The sequence below is a fragment of the Mastigoproctus giganteus genome, chromosome 12, assembly GCF_048544385.1.
Source record: "Mastigoproctus giganteus isolate SK-2022 chromosome 12, ASM4854438v1, whole genome shotgun sequence".
In the NCBI taxonomy this organism is placed as follows: Eukaryota; Metazoa; Arthropoda; class Arachnida; order Uropygi; family Thelyphonidae; genus Mastigoproctus; species Mastigoproctus giganteus.
In genome coordinates, this window is record NC_143586.1 from 147,085,802 (window position 1) to 147,105,877 (window position 20,076).

Sequence of the window (20,076 nt, forward strand, 5' to 3'; positions counted from 1 at the left end):
GAAATTTATCTCTCACCCGCTTACATCTGCTTATTATTAATCCGCCAACTCTTTTTGCACATCTGCAAATAATTAATGCGCATATTTGTTATCAGGAAGTCTTGCTCTTTAACCTAAAGAACAAGTAAGAGACACAATACTGTATCTTGATACTGTACTTACATGCGTAGTAGTGTGTCCCTGATTTACACCTCTCATGCGCATTAGGGTGGAAGGGAACTGCTGCGAAATACGCATTACAGTGAAAGTAAACAAAGTAATGCAACCTGAGCCAAATTCAGATACAAGAAGATCCAAAATGTGTTCCAAATGAGGGGTATTACTGTTTTGGAGACTGATAGTGCGTCAAATCATAGGAACAAATTGCTCGTTCGCAACCCAGTTTGCAAGTTTGGAGCAGGCTTAAAACTCGAACTAATTTGTGGAGGTGGGGGGGGGGATCTGTTCCTTCAGCGTAAAATCAGCTTACTACAACTCTTTGGTGAGCCCGTAATCAAGGAGGGCATACACGGTACTAAATACAGTAAACCATATACTGAGTGATCACATTATTAGATGAAACTATCCTTCCATGAAATGGAGCATTCCTGCGATAACATCATTATGTTCGTACCATGCAATATAAAGAAGGTGGGCAGATGTATAGGGATGCTTATATGTATAATTTAGTGCGAGAATGGTCAATATGAAAGATTTGAGTGACCTTGAACGTGGCATGGTAGTTGGAGCCAGTCGTACCGGTATAGCATCTCGGAAACTGCAGTCCTGCTGGGATTATCCGGTGTGATTATGTCGGGAGTATAGAGATTGGTCCTACTACCAAATAATATAACCAAATAGGCAACTGTGCAGTCAAATACGAATTTCTCTGAGCAGTGCAGACAGGCTGCCAGGATAACTCATGGTGTTTTGTCGCTGATGTATAGGAACGTTGCTATAAAGGATAAGGCGGTGATTATCCCATATATAAGGCAATGGCTTAAGCCGCATCTTCAGTACTGCATACAAGTTTGGAGGCCTCATTTTAGGAAGGACTTAGAGCTGTTGGAACAGGTGAAGATAAAGGCAATGAGATTGGTGAGGAGAACAAAAGGTGCTCTTACCAAGAAAGGCTTCAGTTCTGCAAATTGCAGCGTCTGAAGATTAGAATTCCGCGAGGTGATCTGATTGAGGTGCTTAAGGCTTTGAATGGATTGAGCAAGGGACATAAATTCAAATTGAGGAAGGATGGTTGCAGGATAGATGTGCGGAGATTTTCCTTCAGCCGGTGGCTCATTGCTGGAACAAACTTCCATCTGTTGTTGTGGAAGTGGGTAGTTTGAATAAATTCAAGGAGGAACTAGGGAAATTGTTGAAGGAAATGAACAGCTGATGAGGGAAGTTTTTTTTGTTTTTGGCTCTGGCTTTATAGTCTTACGTTCTCGCATCATATACCACAACTACTACTAATACCAATAATAATAGGTATGGAGAAAAACAACAAGCAGCTCAGAGTCACTCACTTGATGCTAAGCTACAGAACAGAACGCCTGGTGAGCGACCTTCAACCTCTTGTTGCATTTTTGTTTACTTTAATACCGGACTGGGGATAAATAAATATGATCTTTATTGTAAGGTGCACAGGCACATGCAGATACCACGACTTTACAGAACCCTTCACGCAGGGCTGGATTTCTATATAAGCTAAACAAGGTACAGCTTAGGGTTTCACTCCATCTTAAAAAATCCTTTTTTAAATATTGTCACAGGTGAACAGTAAGAGAGAAGGGCCTCATACATGTTATACCTTGGGGCCACAACAAGCTTAAATCTGGCCGTGCCTTCACGGAATCGTTCCAGGGGTTAACAAGCGACAGAGATACTACCTCGCCCGAAATATAATTCGGAGTAGTTTAATTAAAATATTTGTCATAATTACGGTTAAATAGCCAACTATAATTCTTAGGAACTGGTGAGAACGAGAATGATATCAAAGCTTTGGTTTAATTTGTGTGTTGCCTGTGGGTTTCTTCCGAAATAAATTTACCTGCCTGAAGTTCGGATATGTAGTCGATACTGAACGTTTCTTTATCACCTTAATCATCGTTTCCCTTTTATATAAAAAAATTAATCAATTTTAAGATGCGCGATGTTCTTAAAAAGATTCCTCGAATTTTATCGGCTGAATACATAAACTTGCTTGTGGTGAGTTTTTAAAAGTGGCAGCAGATGGCGTCACAATAGCCAAGGGGGAATATTTCTTGAGCTTAAAAACCGGTCGGCTCTGTTCTCGTTTCCTGTGCACCTGAGGGGAAATTCCTTCACCAGCTGGCAGATGACAGTCGAGGAAGGAATATTACGTGCAGAAGGAAACTAAACGCTGGTTGGTTCGGAGGGAGTGAGGAATAATCGTCACTGTTGCTTATCGAACCGACAATGTCCCCCTCATCACCTGAACACGTGTTGCTGCGTTCGGTACAATTTCGAGAACAGCAGTCGAACGTCCACTCGCTGTCAGAAGGAGCGAAGATGCCAGAACACGTGCAACAGTTGACTTCCACTCTCGGTGCTACCGGAATGGCCATGTTTGGATTGACCTTGGCCGTGCTGCTCACAATTGTGGTGGTGGTGGCTGCCCGGCAGGTACGAAGGAGACAAAAAGCGAAGGATAAAAACGGTGAGTCTTTCTTTAGAGGAAAAAAATTATGAGGGAAATTCTGCTAACGTCGAGAGATTACATAAATTGAATTTCTTATTTCAATAATTTCCTTTAATACCACCTAAAACCAAATGCTATTTCTTTCCTTAATTTTTTTCGTTAATATAATCATATTAATGACATAATTTATATTCTATTAGCATCCTTATTTTCATTTTTCGCTTATGGTTTTTCCCCTCCATAAAAGCACGGTTTCCCCCAGCAGAACATAAATTTCTAACTTTGCCGGAAGTCTACTCCCGGAAGTGACATTTTTCGTTGTTGGAATAAAATACTTAGTGAAACAAAGACACAAAATAAAAGTGAAGAAATAAATGGAACAATTTCTTTAACACAGTTTCATAACAGCACGTGATCTTATCAACTCGTTTCTTGTTTTTAACAGAAAGAAACAAGTATTTAAGAGTTTGAACGATACTTATTGGGCCACTAGTATAAGTCAATGATCTTTTAAGGATATTTTTGTTGTGTTCTTTATTTTTCAAAGGCCTTTTTATGGAGTCTAAGATACCACCACCATTATTATATACGTATGCCAGTGTTGTATGTAATTATGGAAATAATCGCAAATTTATTTATGTCATTATTTTTACTGGCTTTTTATGTTATTATTTGCGATTGTTTTTTATTTATTTTTTGTGGCATAAGTGGTTATTAGCGCAGTATTATTCTGTGTCAAACTAGTTTATATAATAGCATTTATGTAAATTTATTTTGGTTCATGTTTTATCACATGAGGTTCAATTATGTATGTGGTGTTCTGCTTTTGCTGCCCACGTGAAAAACTATTTCATTTGGGTCACCCGGAAAGTTCTTCATCTGCCCATGTGTATTGTGTCTGTAAATTGCTGAGTTCCCTGGTCGATTTGGCTGTTTTGCTGGACGAAAAACCGAGTTTCCGGGAGGGAAAACCTTGCTATCGACGCCTGAGACCGACTAACTCAGCCACGTTGTGAAAAAGGCCCATAAAAATTCCTCGTCATCGATGGGACTCGAGCTGAGGTCTTTTCCATCCCGTGGGGGAGACTCCATATTGATGATCATTAATCAGATTAAAGGTCGCATGGGGCTGTACATAAGTGATATTTAATTTTATTTTTCAACTCTAAATTCCCCTCTCATAGTAACAACAACTTTGATCTTTGAAATACTATAGTTCAAATCATTAAGACCCAGAAAGTAACATTCTTAATTCACCTGTACAGATTAGTGCAAGAACACCTTGGACATCACTAGGCCTACAGATAACATTGCAAAGTTTTATAAAAATAATTTAAAAAATAATACTCTGGCACTTACCATAATTTATTTGCCAAACCCACACACACAACCCTCTTACAACTTGTTTGTCAAAACTTAATTTATAGACGTCCGTCAACCCAATTTGAAGAGAGTTGTCCTTCTGCAAAAATATGTTGCCAACTCCCTGACATGAGCATGTCGTGGGGAGCGGATTCACAGAAACAGAATTTCAGGAGTCTGCTTCTCCAGCAAGATAGCAACAGCGTAGTTTAGCTCTATACTCTTCGTGTAGAGCTAAACGTGTTTTAATTTTTAAAACCACATTTCCATTGTCTTTTGAGTGTGTGTTCTCGGTATCCGGGGTGAAAGGGTTCAAATGAACACAATCTAAAACGAGCAACTTTGGAAGGGAAATAATTGAGGCCACCAGGCGTTAGTGTATTGTTTTGTAAGTTGCTTGTATTCCTCAGTGGACTTACTTGTTTTTAGAGTTGGAAAACCCCAGTTTTCGGGAGGGAAAATTACCCAGTTACTACGCAACAAAATGTCCCGATGGACTAGTCTAGTACTGCAACCTTTGGTTTCATGAAAATTGTTTTCTATTTGATTTCGTATACTCGCATTTTAACCTTGTTAAGATTGAATAAGTCCTTGGTCCGAATCCACGAAACGACTAAATACGATAATATTTGTGTTCTTATCTTGCGTACTCCTTTGGCTCTTGTGGCTGTTCTGGAGTATAAAAAAATATTTATTTATGTTCAATCATTTAACATACGAAACATAGCTTAGGTGGTTCACCCACCCTAAACGCTAGTATTCACCTAGGATTATATTCTTCTTAGGCTGGGATGACAAACTTCTAGTGTAGACAAAGAGAATGATACATTTTATAGAGCCAAACTCCATTATAAGGCGCGTTGCAGTGATTGTAATTGATTTTGGTTAATGCCACACTAACAACGTTGTACTACTTGAATCTTTCTTCAGAAAAAGCAGGCATTGTCCCTCTTTTTGTGCATGTACACGATGGCACAGAAGAATGACTTTCTTAATGAACTGATTGTTGTTAATTCCATGCTTTATTGCCAACGGACATGCTTCATATACGAACTAGGTCCCTCAGCTGAACTACTAGGATCGAGTTACGCAACAGTGATCTTTCTTTGGACGTTGTACACGTACACCAGCGGTCATTATTTATTTATTTTACAGTTACGTTATCAATGAAGAAACTGGCTAGTGGAAAATAATGAGCAAGCCGATGAATGCTGGACAACGCAATACTTTCTATCACTGATGTAAAACGCTTGCCATACAACAAAGCATTATTACTGTGGGCCTGACGATTCCATTGTACGAAAAGCGTTTGTTATATCGGACAGAAAGATATCCTAATATGAAAGGGGAGGGGCATGGCATAGCTGACTGTTCACGCGTTTGAATTGGCCGTGGTTCTAGCTCATGTGCGCTAAACAGTGGTGTTCTTTTATTCTCCATTCATGCTAATTGCTCTGCCTATACGGCCCTCCCGATGCATGACCACCACCCATAGGAGGAGAGTTTTGTGAGTACTACTGTTCCAAAAATATCCATATTTTACTAACTTTCCGCACGTGATGTCTAGTTGAAAAAGGTTGAGAAACCTCTGCCATAGAGTAGAACCAACTGAAGTGATGCTGAACCCCTTAGAATACAAGAGAAATGCAAAGTGGCTGGAGAAGTAAATTTGCAAGTGAGTCCAGCAACGAGAGGGTGAAAAGGAATTAGGGAGTAACCTTTTGGTCAACACTGCTACCGTTCTACTTATGGGATAATTTGAAGACAGGAGTGCAGTAAGAAACCAATTACTCTTCGAGAAGTCAGGCATGAAATTGAGAAATACCGTATTGCTATCCTATAAACCTGTGTACGAGTTTGTTGATCTACAGCTCATCATTGTCAACAGTGCCTAGGCACTAATGATGAGCAGTTTTATCGCTTGCGATAGTCAGTCACGTGATGTAAACCATTGCCTGTCTATACAGTGAACAGAATCTTTCTCACAGATGTGAAGGCAAACGAAAGAGAATTATCTGACGCATTATACTGTACATTAAAACTGTTTACGTTCTGGTGAAAAAATAACACAATTGTTAAAAGCATACTTCAGAGGGGGTGTTACCAAAACGAAAGAAATTGGAAATAACACGAGAAGCAGTCAATAAGTATTTACCCTCACCTAGAAATGTTTGAGTTGGGGATTTGATAATAAGTTTCATAAGTTAATGTATATTTATTTGTTTTTCTAGATCCATCGGTTACTGAACCAGAGCAATGAATACAGCGAGTTGGTGTGCTGGAGAAGGTTGATGCGATTCGTTATAAAATTTCTTCATTTGCAAGTCAAAGAAGCTAAACACATCCTTGATGAAATGGCACCGATATGTGTAGAGGACTGCCCATGTGAAAAATTAGAAAAGATAGTTCAGGTGTGGGCCAAGCAGTGTGCAGGATGACCAGGGGAAAGAAAGACCCCTCTCAGCCACAGACCTGCCATCGTGGCTAAAGTGGAAGAGCTAGTCCTTGAGGACAGGTGTGTGGCTATAAAATTTTGCAGCATATGAAGTGAACATTAGCCATATGTCCTATATGCAAGTTCCCCGCACATGTCTAAAGTGGTAACCCGATGAGTTCCCAGATTATTGACACCCCCTCAAAAGCTCCACTGGAAAGAGTGTTCCATACAATTGTTGGAGCTTTGTAGAGAGGGTATTGATGATTTCTGTACCGAACTGCGACGATGGATGAATGGTAGGTACATCACTATTACCAAAAAGTCAAGCTGCAATCGTCTACCGGCAAGGTCATGTTGTCCGTCTTCTGGGAATCTAAAAAGGTATCATCCTTACAGATTTCCTCCTAAAAGGCAACATTATCACTGAAGGTACTACAAAAGCCTCCTGAGAAAGTTAAGAGAAGTATCAAGTCGAAAAGAAGCGAGAAACTATCTAAAGATGCTTGGCTGATAGTGCTCCTATTCATAAAGCTGCTCTCACAGTGAACTTTGCAATCAGGTGTGGATCTGAAAATCTGCAGTACCCACCTTATACATCCGACCTTCTTGCTTCTTACTCTTTCCTAAAATGAAGAAACCATTACGAGGCCACAGATTTCAGACTGATGAGGAGGTACTTAATGAAATGGAAGTCTGGTTTTCTCCTGAAAGAGCTTAGTCATGGATGGGAGAAATGTGTAGCTCCAGAAGGTATCTACATAAAGAAGGATGAAATTGCCAGCCTAGTTTCAAATCCTCAACTCAATTATTTCCAGGTGAAGGGGAATATTTATTGATCTCCCCTCGCATTTAATGAAGCACATTAAAGTAGAAGCCTCGTTCCCAACTCAAAATCCAAATTCGCTTCTTGTTCTCGTTGTCAAATGTTTCCTGTATACACACACTTAGAAAACCAAGAAAATTGCTATTATAAGATAGGCGATGTCATCTCACGCGACTGCTGAATACAGTAATTTCTTGTATTCTCTAACTTGCAAAATCCTCTAACTGAAGTTCTACAGTTTACGTTACATGTAACTTGAAAATACAGCTACGATTTCAGTGTTTTGTGTGGGATTTGGACCACTTGCGTAACGGTACTAATTAGACTAGAGAGTACCAGGGAGTCATGTGTCCAATAACTGCTTAAATTACAGTTCTGAATGGACTCCCAATTTGTGTTTACTTACCGCCTTCTTCGTATTCTTATTATACAAATTCATACTTAAACATTTCTACTCGCCATCAACAAAACGTGTTTTTCTGTTTTTCAGCCATCATCCGGGGTGGTCGCCATAAGGAAGTGTCACAATGCTTCGGGGATAAAACAATATTAGTTTATCATTAACCTCCGTTCTTCGTACAAATGGGTCAAAGCACATTGCAGTGGACTCAGAAAGTTCTAATCACCTTGTTTTAAATGAACTGTGTACAAATTGAAGAGTTCCAGACCTACGAAAATAATAGTTAAAATATAACTAATTTGATCATAATCAGAAGGATAGACAACGCTGCTCAATAGTTATAAGAACTGCCTTCGTTAGCAACGAAACATCAAAACAAATCGTTGCCACTAGAATTTCAAAATGCACCATTCTGAAATCCAAGTCACATAATCCTATTTAATGATTGCTTCATTTAATCCTATTTCAACCGCACAACTTCCAGCCCTTCTGACTGCAGGTGCCGTGTTGACTACAGGCTGAGAGTTGAACTTTGCCATATGATTACGTAGCATTTAGACTTACCCAACTTGTTTGGTTTCAGTAGCAGACTCAGGGAAAACGCATCCATAAACAGAACGTATTGGGAAACGATGCGGAGCTTATAGACTTTTCAGTCGACCTTCAATTACAGAACTCTCATTCATTGGGTTCGAATAATCATTTACAGATTTTAGTTAGTGAAGAAGCAATAATAATAATAGACTGGATTTTTCTGGAAATTAAACTGGAAATCATTCGGCAACGATGGGAAATATTGGTATAAAGGAAGATAAAATTGATTGATAAAAGGCCTTGAGTGTCGGACTTTTTTTGACAACTGACTAAATACGGGAATTAAAATAAAACTTTAATTATCTAGTTGGGTGTTTAAAGTGTTTTTTTTTTTTTTTTGTATTTTATTTAGCAAATGTGATGTAGTTAATAGATTTTAATACTGATTCATAATGAATTCTCAGAAAAACTCTCAGACAAGTTTATTTAGCAAATGTGATGTAGTTAATAGATTTTAATATTGATTCATAATGAATTCTCAGAAAAATTATTTAAACGACTGCGGTGCAAGAAAAAGAAAAAAAAAAAACAGTGATACAATAAATACACTGCCCTACCATTAATATCCGGACACCTGCCTTTAGACAAACAAAAAGAGCTTTTATTGTGTCATTTAATATTTTGTGCTGAAACCTTTTGCTTTTATGACGGCCTTCAATCTTCGCGGCATAATCTCAACCAGATTTTCATAAATGTCATATGTTCCTCCACTCAGCCTTTAACGCAGCCACCAATTCGGCCTTGTTCATTGGGCGATCTCGACGTGCACGTACCGACGATCGTATACATCCTAAAGATGCTGGATAGGGTTCACATCAGACACTGGGCTGGCCAATCCAACGTTTCCACACCCATGTCTCAAACCACTCTGTTACGACCCGAGCAGTATGTCATGTGGCGTTGTCTTGCTGATACAGGTATGGGGCTACACCGAAGTATTGCCATTCGTTGGACGTGCATAATTGTCCTGGTATTGCGCAGCATTCATAGGTTTGTCGATAACGACTAATGGGCGCAAGCCAAACCATGAAAGGAGCCCCATACCATGACACTGTCTCCACCAAACTTCATTGTTGGGAGGATACAATCAGGAAGGAACTGTTCCCCTGGCATTCGCCACACCTAGGAACGGCCATTAGACTGGTAAAGGGCGAACCTCGACTAGTCTGTCCATAGGAGTGTTTTCCACTGCTCTAAAGTCCAGGATTCGCGCTTCTTACACCATGTTAATCGGCGTCTAGCATTTGTTGAGGTGATCAATTCATTTGAACCTGTCATCTCTCTCATGCCCACTTTTGCAACTGTCTGTTCGAAGCCCAGTGTGCATATTTATAACAGGTTCTGTGACGTGTTGCATGCACAGGATCTATTTCCCATCCATGGAGGGGTGTCCGGATATTAATAGGTAGGGCAGTGTGTATCAAAAAGCAAAAAATATATAATTTAATATAAATTTTCACTCAATAAAATCCTAAAATTAAAATTTTCTCCCCAGAATTGCAATAACGTCAGTGGAACCTGTGGTCATTCGCTAATGAGAGGAAACACTGGGTCTGTGATTCTTTAGCATGGTGTTCATCCTTTTGTCTAAAACACTGCTTCTTTCTGAAGTGCTATCTATTTTGATTCTTTAAAATCCGACATATTTTCCAAAAAAGAAAAAAAATCAATATTTTACAATCCGGAAATATAAGAAAGCAATTGGACACCCTTATGAACGATCACATTCGTCTTTAAGAATCCATGCAAAAGAAGTGGCATTTCTTTCTTTGTTTTTGCGGCCAGCAGAATTTAAACAGCACAAATAATGCAACGGCCTTTGTTCTCACAGCAGAGCAAACTTGCCTTTGCAACGATTTGTCCCTGTATTGCGCTGCTTTCAAACTGATGGCCTCACCAAAAGGTATTTTTTTTGTCTCTTCAGTATGCGAAAGTAAGGTAAAGTATGCGAAATCAAAGTCGTAATACTGTATAGTTAAAGTTATTTGTTCTAGTAGAGCAACACTAGAGCGGACAGTCGTAAATTCGCCTGTCCGCTCAGTCCACGCCCACCGAACCGTCCAAGCAGACCTCACCATTTCAGCCGTAGCGGAAATGCTGAAAACTACCCTCCGATCACCTGCAAGGCTCCCAAATGTGAGGCCCTTCGTTTCCCCATTGTGTAGTCGACAATGTATGCGCCACGACTGCTGGGATCGGCCGGAATAAAGTCCAGTCACGTGCCACGGTCGCAGACATGATCATTTACGATATTAATTCGAAATACCATTATGGTAATCGCTACATCACTGATTCTGCAGCAATTCCTACTGAGTTTCACCTCCTTTCTCATCTTCTCACATCGATTTTTTTTTTTTTTTTAGCAATCTCGGGGTCAATGTCTAAAGTTAAGACATTATTTGATATAATGAGGTGCAGGAACCTTCTGCTTCTAGAGCAGAAGGTTCCTGCACCTCCAACAGGTTTTTATATCCTTTCTGACAAAGAAATTGCTTTTAGGTCTAACGAATACTGATTGGATAGTGCTAGCATCCGTGCAAGGTTATCGTGTTCAAAGATAGTCGATCGCCTTGGTAGATTAACTCGAAATTGTCTGCCATCTTTTCACAACTAGAAACTAACTAGCACCGTCTATCAACTCACAGTTACTGCTCATGTGGCTTTGCTGTAACATGTCTACGTCTCAAATTCGTCTTCTCCAGTCCAAGAAATCGTTCCTTTCTCTTTTTCTGCCACTCATGTACTTCTTCCAGGAAAAGCAAGACACATGTACATATGGCATAGCTGTTCCGTATGGCTTATTCGGATGTGATCCAGATGTTTTGTAACCCCTTTGTTTGGGTAGTGTCAAGGTCTTTATGTCAAAGTGATTCTTTTTTTCTTTCCACCTTCTTCGACCTTTATACATTTCTAAATTTTTACAGCCTTTTGCTTCCTTTGTCATCTTACATTTAGAATCACTTTGCAACAACTTTATAATTTCCATCTCAAATATATATTTTTTAAACTCTTTAATAGTCGAAATGTTAGGCATCAAATCGCATCTCAGGGTCAATGTACCATTAGAAATAAAATCTTCCTCGACAAGTGTTTTTGTTTGACACATCATCAAATAGGTCATTGTTTTAGATTTACTTTTAGCTTACGAAAATCCTGCCACTGTTTACTTTTATATCTCCCGAGGATCTTAACACTAGAACGTACCAATCAGAAATCAATTTGACTCAGAGTTCTTCGTTCTTCGCCATGTCTGCACGTATCTATCTCTATTGGCCGATAATTCTTGCCTCGGGGGTGGCACAGCCTTAAAAAAGAAATGGCTTTGGGGATATTTACTTTCCAAGACTATAATACAGCGCTGACCTCCTTTGCCATTCGCAAACGGTTTCCTCATTAAATCAAAGACGTTACGCTGTTATTTTTAATTACAAAAAAGCAGGTAGAAAGCAATGAATTCCAAGGATACCATTGAGATAACATAATGCTGATAACTTTAGATAGCCTCTTTTCACGAAGTGCCAAAATGTGTTATCGGAACAATCGATGGTTAATCAAGGAAAAAAGTATTGTTCTTTATAAAGGACATTGTGAGAATGTAGTAGAATAAACAGGAAGTGGAAAATGGGTTAAAATTATTTACTTTCTATATCATTTCAATGTAATTAATATACACTGTATATAGAAGAAAACAGCAATCTATGTATACACAAATGTTGAATTTCACGTCTGTCCACGTAAACAAATCGAAAAATTCATCTCTTGAGTTCTTTATTTTTATTTTATAGGGATGCAGAACTATTAATTTCTATTTCAACTTTATTTTTAACCGAAATTTCATTTCTTAATGCATCAAACGCTGAAATTAAGAAATGATATAAAAGCTATTGCTAGTTATCTTGTATATTTATAATCAGCTGAGGACATGACGTATCAATATTTATTGTATCTATAAAATGCTGTGTTTTATTATTGGTTAATTGTTCGCTGGATGAAAAACTCCACTCTCGAGTAAAACAACAAATCGTGCAACTCTCAAAGTAACATCGGCCATGATGCGAAAAAAGTACATAACTCCTATTGCTCACAAAGGATTCGAACTCAACTCGCGAGAAACAATAATCTGAATAAATTATATTTTAAAGTGTATCGTTATTTTTCCAGCCATGGGCTGCCTATCTTTCGAATGGTTAAGAACCTCTTTGGCTTCAGAATAATATTTTTTCCAACCCCACACAGAAACACGCATCTTTTCTTCTAATGTCTATAACGTGAATCTCTGAAAAGCAAGTGAACTACGAAAATCCATTGACTCAGTACATGTGGCGGTGACTTGACTCCATGGCTTCACGGACTATGTGTACACGTTTTTAATGAAGACCCTTCTGTCACAAAGATAAGATAGCTCCCAAGTATTTATTATAAATGATAATCGTGCGTTTTTATGACTCATAGCCACGATGGAAGTAGGAGTTATGGGAAAGAGTAGATGTGGTCGAAAGAATGACCTTGGACACCCAATTCATTGACATCAGCAGATCTTCCAGACGACCTCCTGACCCGCAAGTCAAAACCACCAGGAAATTTCTCTGTGATTAGCCACATTAATATCCGCCCGTATCAGTGACCGACATAAAACATTCAGGCTATTTCAATTACTCGCCTTTCTGCGAACTTGCTCCAGGGAGGTTATCTACGCAGTCATACATGACTGAGCTGCTGGCTTAGAGAATGCCTCATCCATCTTTGTCTGCTTCCCTTAAATAATACCCCTTTGTTCAGTGCGTGATTTTGATAGGCAATGCTATTTATTGTTCACAATTTCTTTTTTAGCCCCTAACTGTATTGAGTTCAACGCTATAAGAATTTAGTAGCAACGCGTTCCGACAATACCCACAAAGATCAATAACTGAAGACCACAGATGTCTTGGCGAATTAGGCTTATCAACGCAAACATTTCTTGTCGGGAGAGGGCTGACGTGACTGAAACTTCAGAATAATTGTTGTCCTGCCTTGAGGGGATTGGTTATGAAGAGGTGGCGGGTTAAGTTGGGCCTCTTTCACTTCCATTCCTGTCCCCTCCCCATCCTGAAGTTGTTGCCTATGGTAGTATTAAGTGCATACAATGTCTTTCACTATTATTAGATCTGCTGCTCATTATTTGTTCAGTTATGTGCGCACAATAAAATCGCAAGTAGTTTTGTTCAGCTTTTGAATATACATCTGAAAACTATTTTATATTGCGAATATTCTCAAAAAAAGATGGCTGTGCAATTATCAATTTATTTTCATCTCGAGCAAATATGAAATTGTCATTAACTCAATACTAAACGAAGACGCCAATATTCGTTGAAATGCAATACTAATCCACTAATGGAAATATTTTAAATAACTCCTAAAATTTTGCTCAAAGATTACTAAAGCTCGCACTTTGCAATTACGTAATCTGCTAGCCCTCGTGGATATCACCGTTGGTAAACAGCTGTCCTGCCCACACCGGGTGGAAAAGACCTGAATTCAACCCCAATCGATGACAGAAGGAATTTTTATGGGTCTTTTTCACAATGTGGCTGAGTTACTTGGTCTCAGGCGAGGATAGCATGGTTTTTCTCCTGGAAACTCAGGATTTTTCATCCAGGAAACAGAAAATCGACCATAGAACATGTGCAATTTACTGACAATACATATACTGTGTATATATATATATAAGGAGCAATATTGCTTTGTCGCTGATACTCCTAAAAATCCATACTGCTACTACTACGTCATCTGCTGTTCATAGATCGTATAATTTTGTCTTCCTAGAAAAGTTCTATGACCGATTGCTCAGTGTTATCGGCAGTAGGTGTTTTGACCCGTCTTGGACTTTATACCGTACTTAATATATTCGAAAATCTCCATGCCAAATGCATAAAGTGTGGGGTGTGAGAGGCTGGAACACGAATAACCTTGAACTGCAGCGAACTAAACGTGGGAAGATGGAGTAGGTTTTAAAATTTAGTGTTTGGTATTTTAAATTACGGTGTGGGCATAGTGGTCAATGACAATCTCTTGAAAAGAGGTTGGGTACGATGTGAATTAGGGGATTGGTTGACTTCGGAAAGCTGTTACAATTATTAAAAGGATCTGGTTTGCACATGATCTGGAGAATCTAAATAAACAGGAAAAGTTTGATGTTTTCAGATGCTGACAAAGAAGAAGAGGGTTGGCTCATCTCAAAAAATAACTGAAATTTCTACTTTTTTTTTTTTTTTTAACAAATGCCTAGGCCTTAATTTTGAAGCTCTTGCACATTTATTCACTCTTGAAAATCGGAAAGCAGCAAGAAGAAATACGAAACAATCAAGATGTTAATATAATAGGATTTTTCCTTTTCCATTTTTTAATAATGGCTTTTTCTTAAATGAAGAATTGATTTACATTTTTTAAAATATTTCAGTCTTGAACAATGAAATCGTTTACTAATGCCATCAGAATTCGACGATAATCACATCATAGATTTGAATTTTCTTATGGCTGATTGGGTGATGACAGTAAATATGTAAAGCGTTGGTGATATTTACTTTCCCGGTAACAGCGCCCTGGAAATATATTTATTTTTTGAATTTAAGCAGGGACTGAAAATAGCCCAAGGTAAGCTACCTCATTCCATTGTCCCATCTCAAAAAACAGTCAAATCAGCCTCGAGACATGACGTACGCAAGTTACTGACAGATGCCAATTCCTCACGGCCTGTGTTGCCCTGGTGTTACTTAGGGAGTCTCTCAATCTCTTCCTTTCCTTTAATGTCATGTGATTGTTTTTAATATCAAACCCCTCGCTACATGTTGTGTGTGTTTGTGTGTACGAGGTGTTGTAATAAAGTTCCCGGACTGGTGCTGTCGCGGTCATGTTCGATAAGTTTGAAAATAAACGGAAGTGCAACGTTGTAGTTGAAACTTCCTCCAACAGATGGTGGTAACAGAGATTGTCCAATAGGCTGACAGGTTGCGAGTAGTAGCGATATCTAATTTTGCTTTAAACTGGAAAAATTAGCAATAGAAACGTATGAAATGTTAAACACTGTTTATGGTGATGAAACGCTAAATCGTACCAGTGTTTTCGATTGGTGTAAGCGCTTCAAAGACGGGCATGACGATATTCGCGATGACCCAAGAAATAAGCATCTGTCAACGTCTCGAAATGAGGAGAGAGTCGCAAAAGTTCGGGAAACTCTGGCAACATTTTAATCGTTGTTTGACTCTCAGAATGGTGGCTGATGACTTGGATATGAATAAGGAACGATTCGTCAAATTCTGCATGAAGATTTAAGGGAAAGGAAGGTCTGTAAAATTTATGCCACACAGCCTGGCCTATGAGACGAAGCAATGAAGAGTGTCATCATGCAAAGACTTCATCCAGAATTATCAAGACAGTCCTAATTTTCTCGACTGTATTGTCACTGGAGATGAGTATTGGGTGTTTTAGTACGATCCGGAAATGAAGCGTTAGAGCATGCAGTTTACTTCAAAATCATCACCAAGGCCCAAAGAGTTTGGTTTACAAAAGTTCAGGACCAGGACAACGCTGATCATATTTTTCGACAAACATAATATGATTCACAAGGAATTTTTACCTGAAGTAGGAAGAAGTAAATTCTGCGTTCTACGTACAGTTGCTTCAAAGACTATTGAAGCTCATTTCCAGGGGTAAAGTTGCAATTTCGAAAAAAAGGCAGCTGGTTCTTGTTGTGAATACATTTGTGACGAAACATGGCATTGTGTAGATTAGCCATCCACCGTACTCTACCGATACAGCACCATAGGACTTATTCCTCTTTCCCAAGGTGAAAAGTGCCCTCGAAAGAAGAAGATTTCCAGATTTTGAGGATAAAGAAAAACGTTACCGTCGAACTGAACGTAATCCCTTTGGACGCCTTCGCTGACTCTTTTCAGAAACTTTAAAAACGGTGTAATAATTGCACTCAATCGGATGGTGATTACTTCGAATAAAAATAAAACCATTATTTTAATCAATGAAGCAACCGCCCAGTATATTCCGAAGCTGGTTAGAGGAGTTCACAAGATCGATTACAAGAACAGCACCGTATTTAGCAGCCATGAGATCGTGAACCACGTAAATTCAAACGAGTTTACTATTGCATCATCATGTTTTGCCGCTCTACAGGAATGCTTTATATATCCATTGTATATTTTGCAGATAAGTCTGCAAAGTAATTGGCAACAATTCGTCTTGGTTTCAATGGTCTTTGCTTCAGTAAACCCCCTCCACCCTCCCTTATCCCTACGTCTATCCGTTTCCAACAGCAGAAGACACGTTCTTCGTGAGTCCATATGAAAGAGGCTTTCAAGGGTGATTAAAAACCAGTTTTAATTGCAAGTAACAACTGTAAACAAGCACCAACCACCTTCACACTTCAAAGGCTGCAAAAACGAAAACTAGACCGAGTCATGCCGTACTGCACGCGCTGAACCAACTGCGAACAAACGTGGTTATTTCGTCAGAGCGTTTTTAGCTGTACTTACGTAAAGGGCTGGATCTAACCTACATAGCGGTTGAACTTTCTTTGCGTATTTATTATCGTTTCGGCTCGTTATTTTCGTGTTCGAAGGCGAGAAAAAGTAGGATATTCAAAGGCTGCCGGGAAGGTCGCTCAAAGATTATCGATGCCTCCAGCGCATTTACTTCGAGTATTTTTCGCGTGACACGTGCTGAGAAGAGATGGATTCGCTTCCTTCTAGAGACTGATGCAAAGTAGCACAGTGTCCTTACTGACCGCGCGCTCATTCTTCGCGTGTCAGTGACTTGTCAAACGTGCCTGCGCATACGGTTTCACATCAGAAGTTCAAAGGAAAGTTAAGATGTGTAGAAATCTTGTTACGTTCGTTTAGATATAGCAGATGACGTATACAGGTTCGTCAACACATTGAGAGCGCAGAAGCTGTTTTGTTGATTTTTATTTATATTAAACGATATGTAAGGTGGAGAAGTAAACAAAAGAGGGGGGAGGGTCTTTATCCGTATTCCCACATGGGCGAACCATGCGAAAAAAATGGTGTTTGAGCTGGAAAGTCTGGACAGTAGAAGAACAGATCACAGGGTGGCATCAGCATAACAATGGACTGTGATCATGCCTTTGGTGATGACCTATTGTTATCCTAGACGATGCTCTCCATCTCAAAATTCCCTTGTTTATGTCCCTACAAGTGTGTGTGTTCGGGCCGATTTTTATGTTGTGTGGAATGAAAAACTGGGAACAGCTCAATGGGAGAAAACTCTACTCGCTGATATTGGCTAATAACAGTCCCGATTGAAAAGACCTTTAGAAATTCCTCCAGTCATCGAAGGGATTCGAACCCAGACCTCTCCAAACGAGTAACAAGTGGCGAAACCATTATACTCTCACTGTGGAAATATCATGACTCTGACGATGGTAGCATAAGAAACACATAGAGCGATGGACAGTTAAGAAATTAGTACCAACTCCTGATGTCTGTTGATAATGTTCATTGATACAGGCTACGTCACGCTTGCTGCACAGTACTTTAAATTTTGCTATCCAAGCACCTGCGCTCTCTCTCTCTCTCTCTCTCTTGGCAACCATTGAGAGAGTACATGTGCTTTTCTTGCAGGTTCTTTTCTCAAACATCTGTAACAAGCACCAACAGCTACCATACGAACAAGATCTCTAATCGTATGGCTCCACTGTTAATGTGCCAACTGTTTTGAAAAACGTGATTTTCAACTTACTCTAGATGAGCCAGTTTCAACGTCGAATAGTGTGATTAAGATTATAGTTTAATTTGACTTTAATCCAAAGACGAATTAAAGATATGTACATTGAGCATTTTTATTAATTTATGTATCTTCCTATACTTGAAATAAATGAGTGCACTGCACGATTATTCTTTGCACTTACCTCTGAGGAATTTGGTGACTTCAACAATCGAAGGCCGTATTTGCAATTGCCGAATATAAGGGCTTGTAATAGACCCACCTTCCTTTGCGACCACCATCTTAAACTTTTTTGAAAATATGCTCATAATTATAAAACCATACCAGGTGTACCAAGGCAACATTGTTGGGTTATTGATGTGCATGTGACCGCATAATAACATGTTTGGAGTTCATTTAGGTACTAAAATGTGTAAAACCTATTTTCACGTGAATTAAGGTCGTAGCCTCGTGGCCCTGACCTCTTAATTCCTTCATTCATTCATTCTGTTTTGAACTCAACCATCATAATAGGTCATGTATAACTGATGGTAGCCACCTTTGCTAATTTGAATAATCCGACGATTCTAAATTCCTGGAATAGAATGCAAGCAGGGCCGACAATAGGGGTCTGGAAATGAGGCACTTGCCATAGGCGTCGCCTAAAGTAGGCGCTGATAAATGCCCTACTGCATAAATATGCGTGTTAAGATACAGTATGATTTTGGTGCCGTCACAAGGTTTTGCCTCAGGCGCCACAAACGCTAGCGTTAGCCCTGAATGCAGTTTCATAATGATTATATATTTTATATAATCACGATTATAAATTAAAAATCATACACGTTAACAAAGAGAACTCTTTATAAATCATGTTACAAATATTAATTACAAACAACAGGGGCTTCTTTCTATCCGTGTGCCCGGGAGTACAGATTTGATAAAGACAGCCTCTAATCATTATTATGACTTAATTATTATGATTATAACTATGGTAATAATTATGATTATTACTATGACTAATCATTACTTCAGACCTTTGTTACTACAAAGGTCTTAAGGAAGAATCTCATGATTTGCCAGAGAAGCTAACTTGGAACCGAGTAAACATGCCTTGGAACAGTTGAGAAACTCGAATTCCTCTGCTGTTCTGATTTGTGACGCCGGTTAGAACATGGGCTATTAGGCGATAGGTGTACCGAAATTATTTAAGGAAGAGGAGAAATATTAGTCACTTATAGAAATGGGATTATATTGCTATATACATCACTCTCCAAAAAGGTTTGGAACACCATTGTTTTCATAGTTCCATTGACTCATTCAGGTAAACAAGTGAATGAGAGCAGTATATAAGGGAGGCGTAATGAACCCCACAAGTCATTTGTTCTCGTCATTGAATGTATAGCTGAGCTAACTCACTTCCTTTGGGGTTATTGTCGAATGTCATACTGTTGGCTTGTCGATTCATGTAACTCTGCCAACAGCCTACACCATCCAAAGTCAACCGCAGGAGATATTATCATGGTATGGAAGTGTGACGGTACCACCACTGTCCAGAAAAGCACAGGAAGACCAGGGACTCTCGCTCCACGTGACCAGAGATTACTCTGAAGGGTAGTATGACAATGTCGTCAGCATCTCTTCAGAACAACAATTAGGAGTTTAAGGCGCCAATAGGGATTGAGATCTGTATGAACACACAGTGCACGGATGTCCCAACCTCAGTTGTCATGGAAGAGCGGCAGCCCATTAGCCGAACATCACCAACCGCAATTAGCGGTCTCGCCGTGATTGGTCTACAGAGCTGTCAAAATTAGTTCTATCGCTACACCCTCCGATTAGGCATGTAGGTATGGAGGATGAACGGAGAACGCCTGCTGTCAACGATGAAGTTGAAGTTTTCTGAGGAGGTAGGTTATGATGTGGCGCTGTTTTTTCATGGTACATCTTACGATGTTTGATTGTTGTGCAGGAACACCAACGTCTTATCTTAACATTTTGAACAATTCATGCTCCTCCCTACGATGTGGCAGGTCTTTAGTACAGACCCAGGTTCGTTTCAACAGGATAATACCTCATGTCGTACCACCAGTTCGAGAATCGTTTTGTCATGA

The 20,076-nt window shown here is 39.3% G+C and overlaps 1 protein-coding gene across 1 annotated transcript in view; it reads left to right on the plus strand.

The window, feature by feature from the left end:
• Nucleotides 1-2,289: 2,289 nt before the first annotated feature.
• LOC150077493 (uncharacterized) overlaps nucleotides 2,290-20,076 on the plus strand; it is a 53,472-nt gene continuing 35,685 nt past the window's right edge. The window contains exon 1 of the mRNA XM_090386982.1: nucleotides 2,290-2,656. Coding sequence (XP_090243108.1) covers nucleotides 2,416-2,656 — 241 coding nt within the window. The 5' untranslated portion in view covers nucleotides 2,290-2,415. The remainder of the gene's footprint in view (nucleotides 2,657-20,076) is intronic.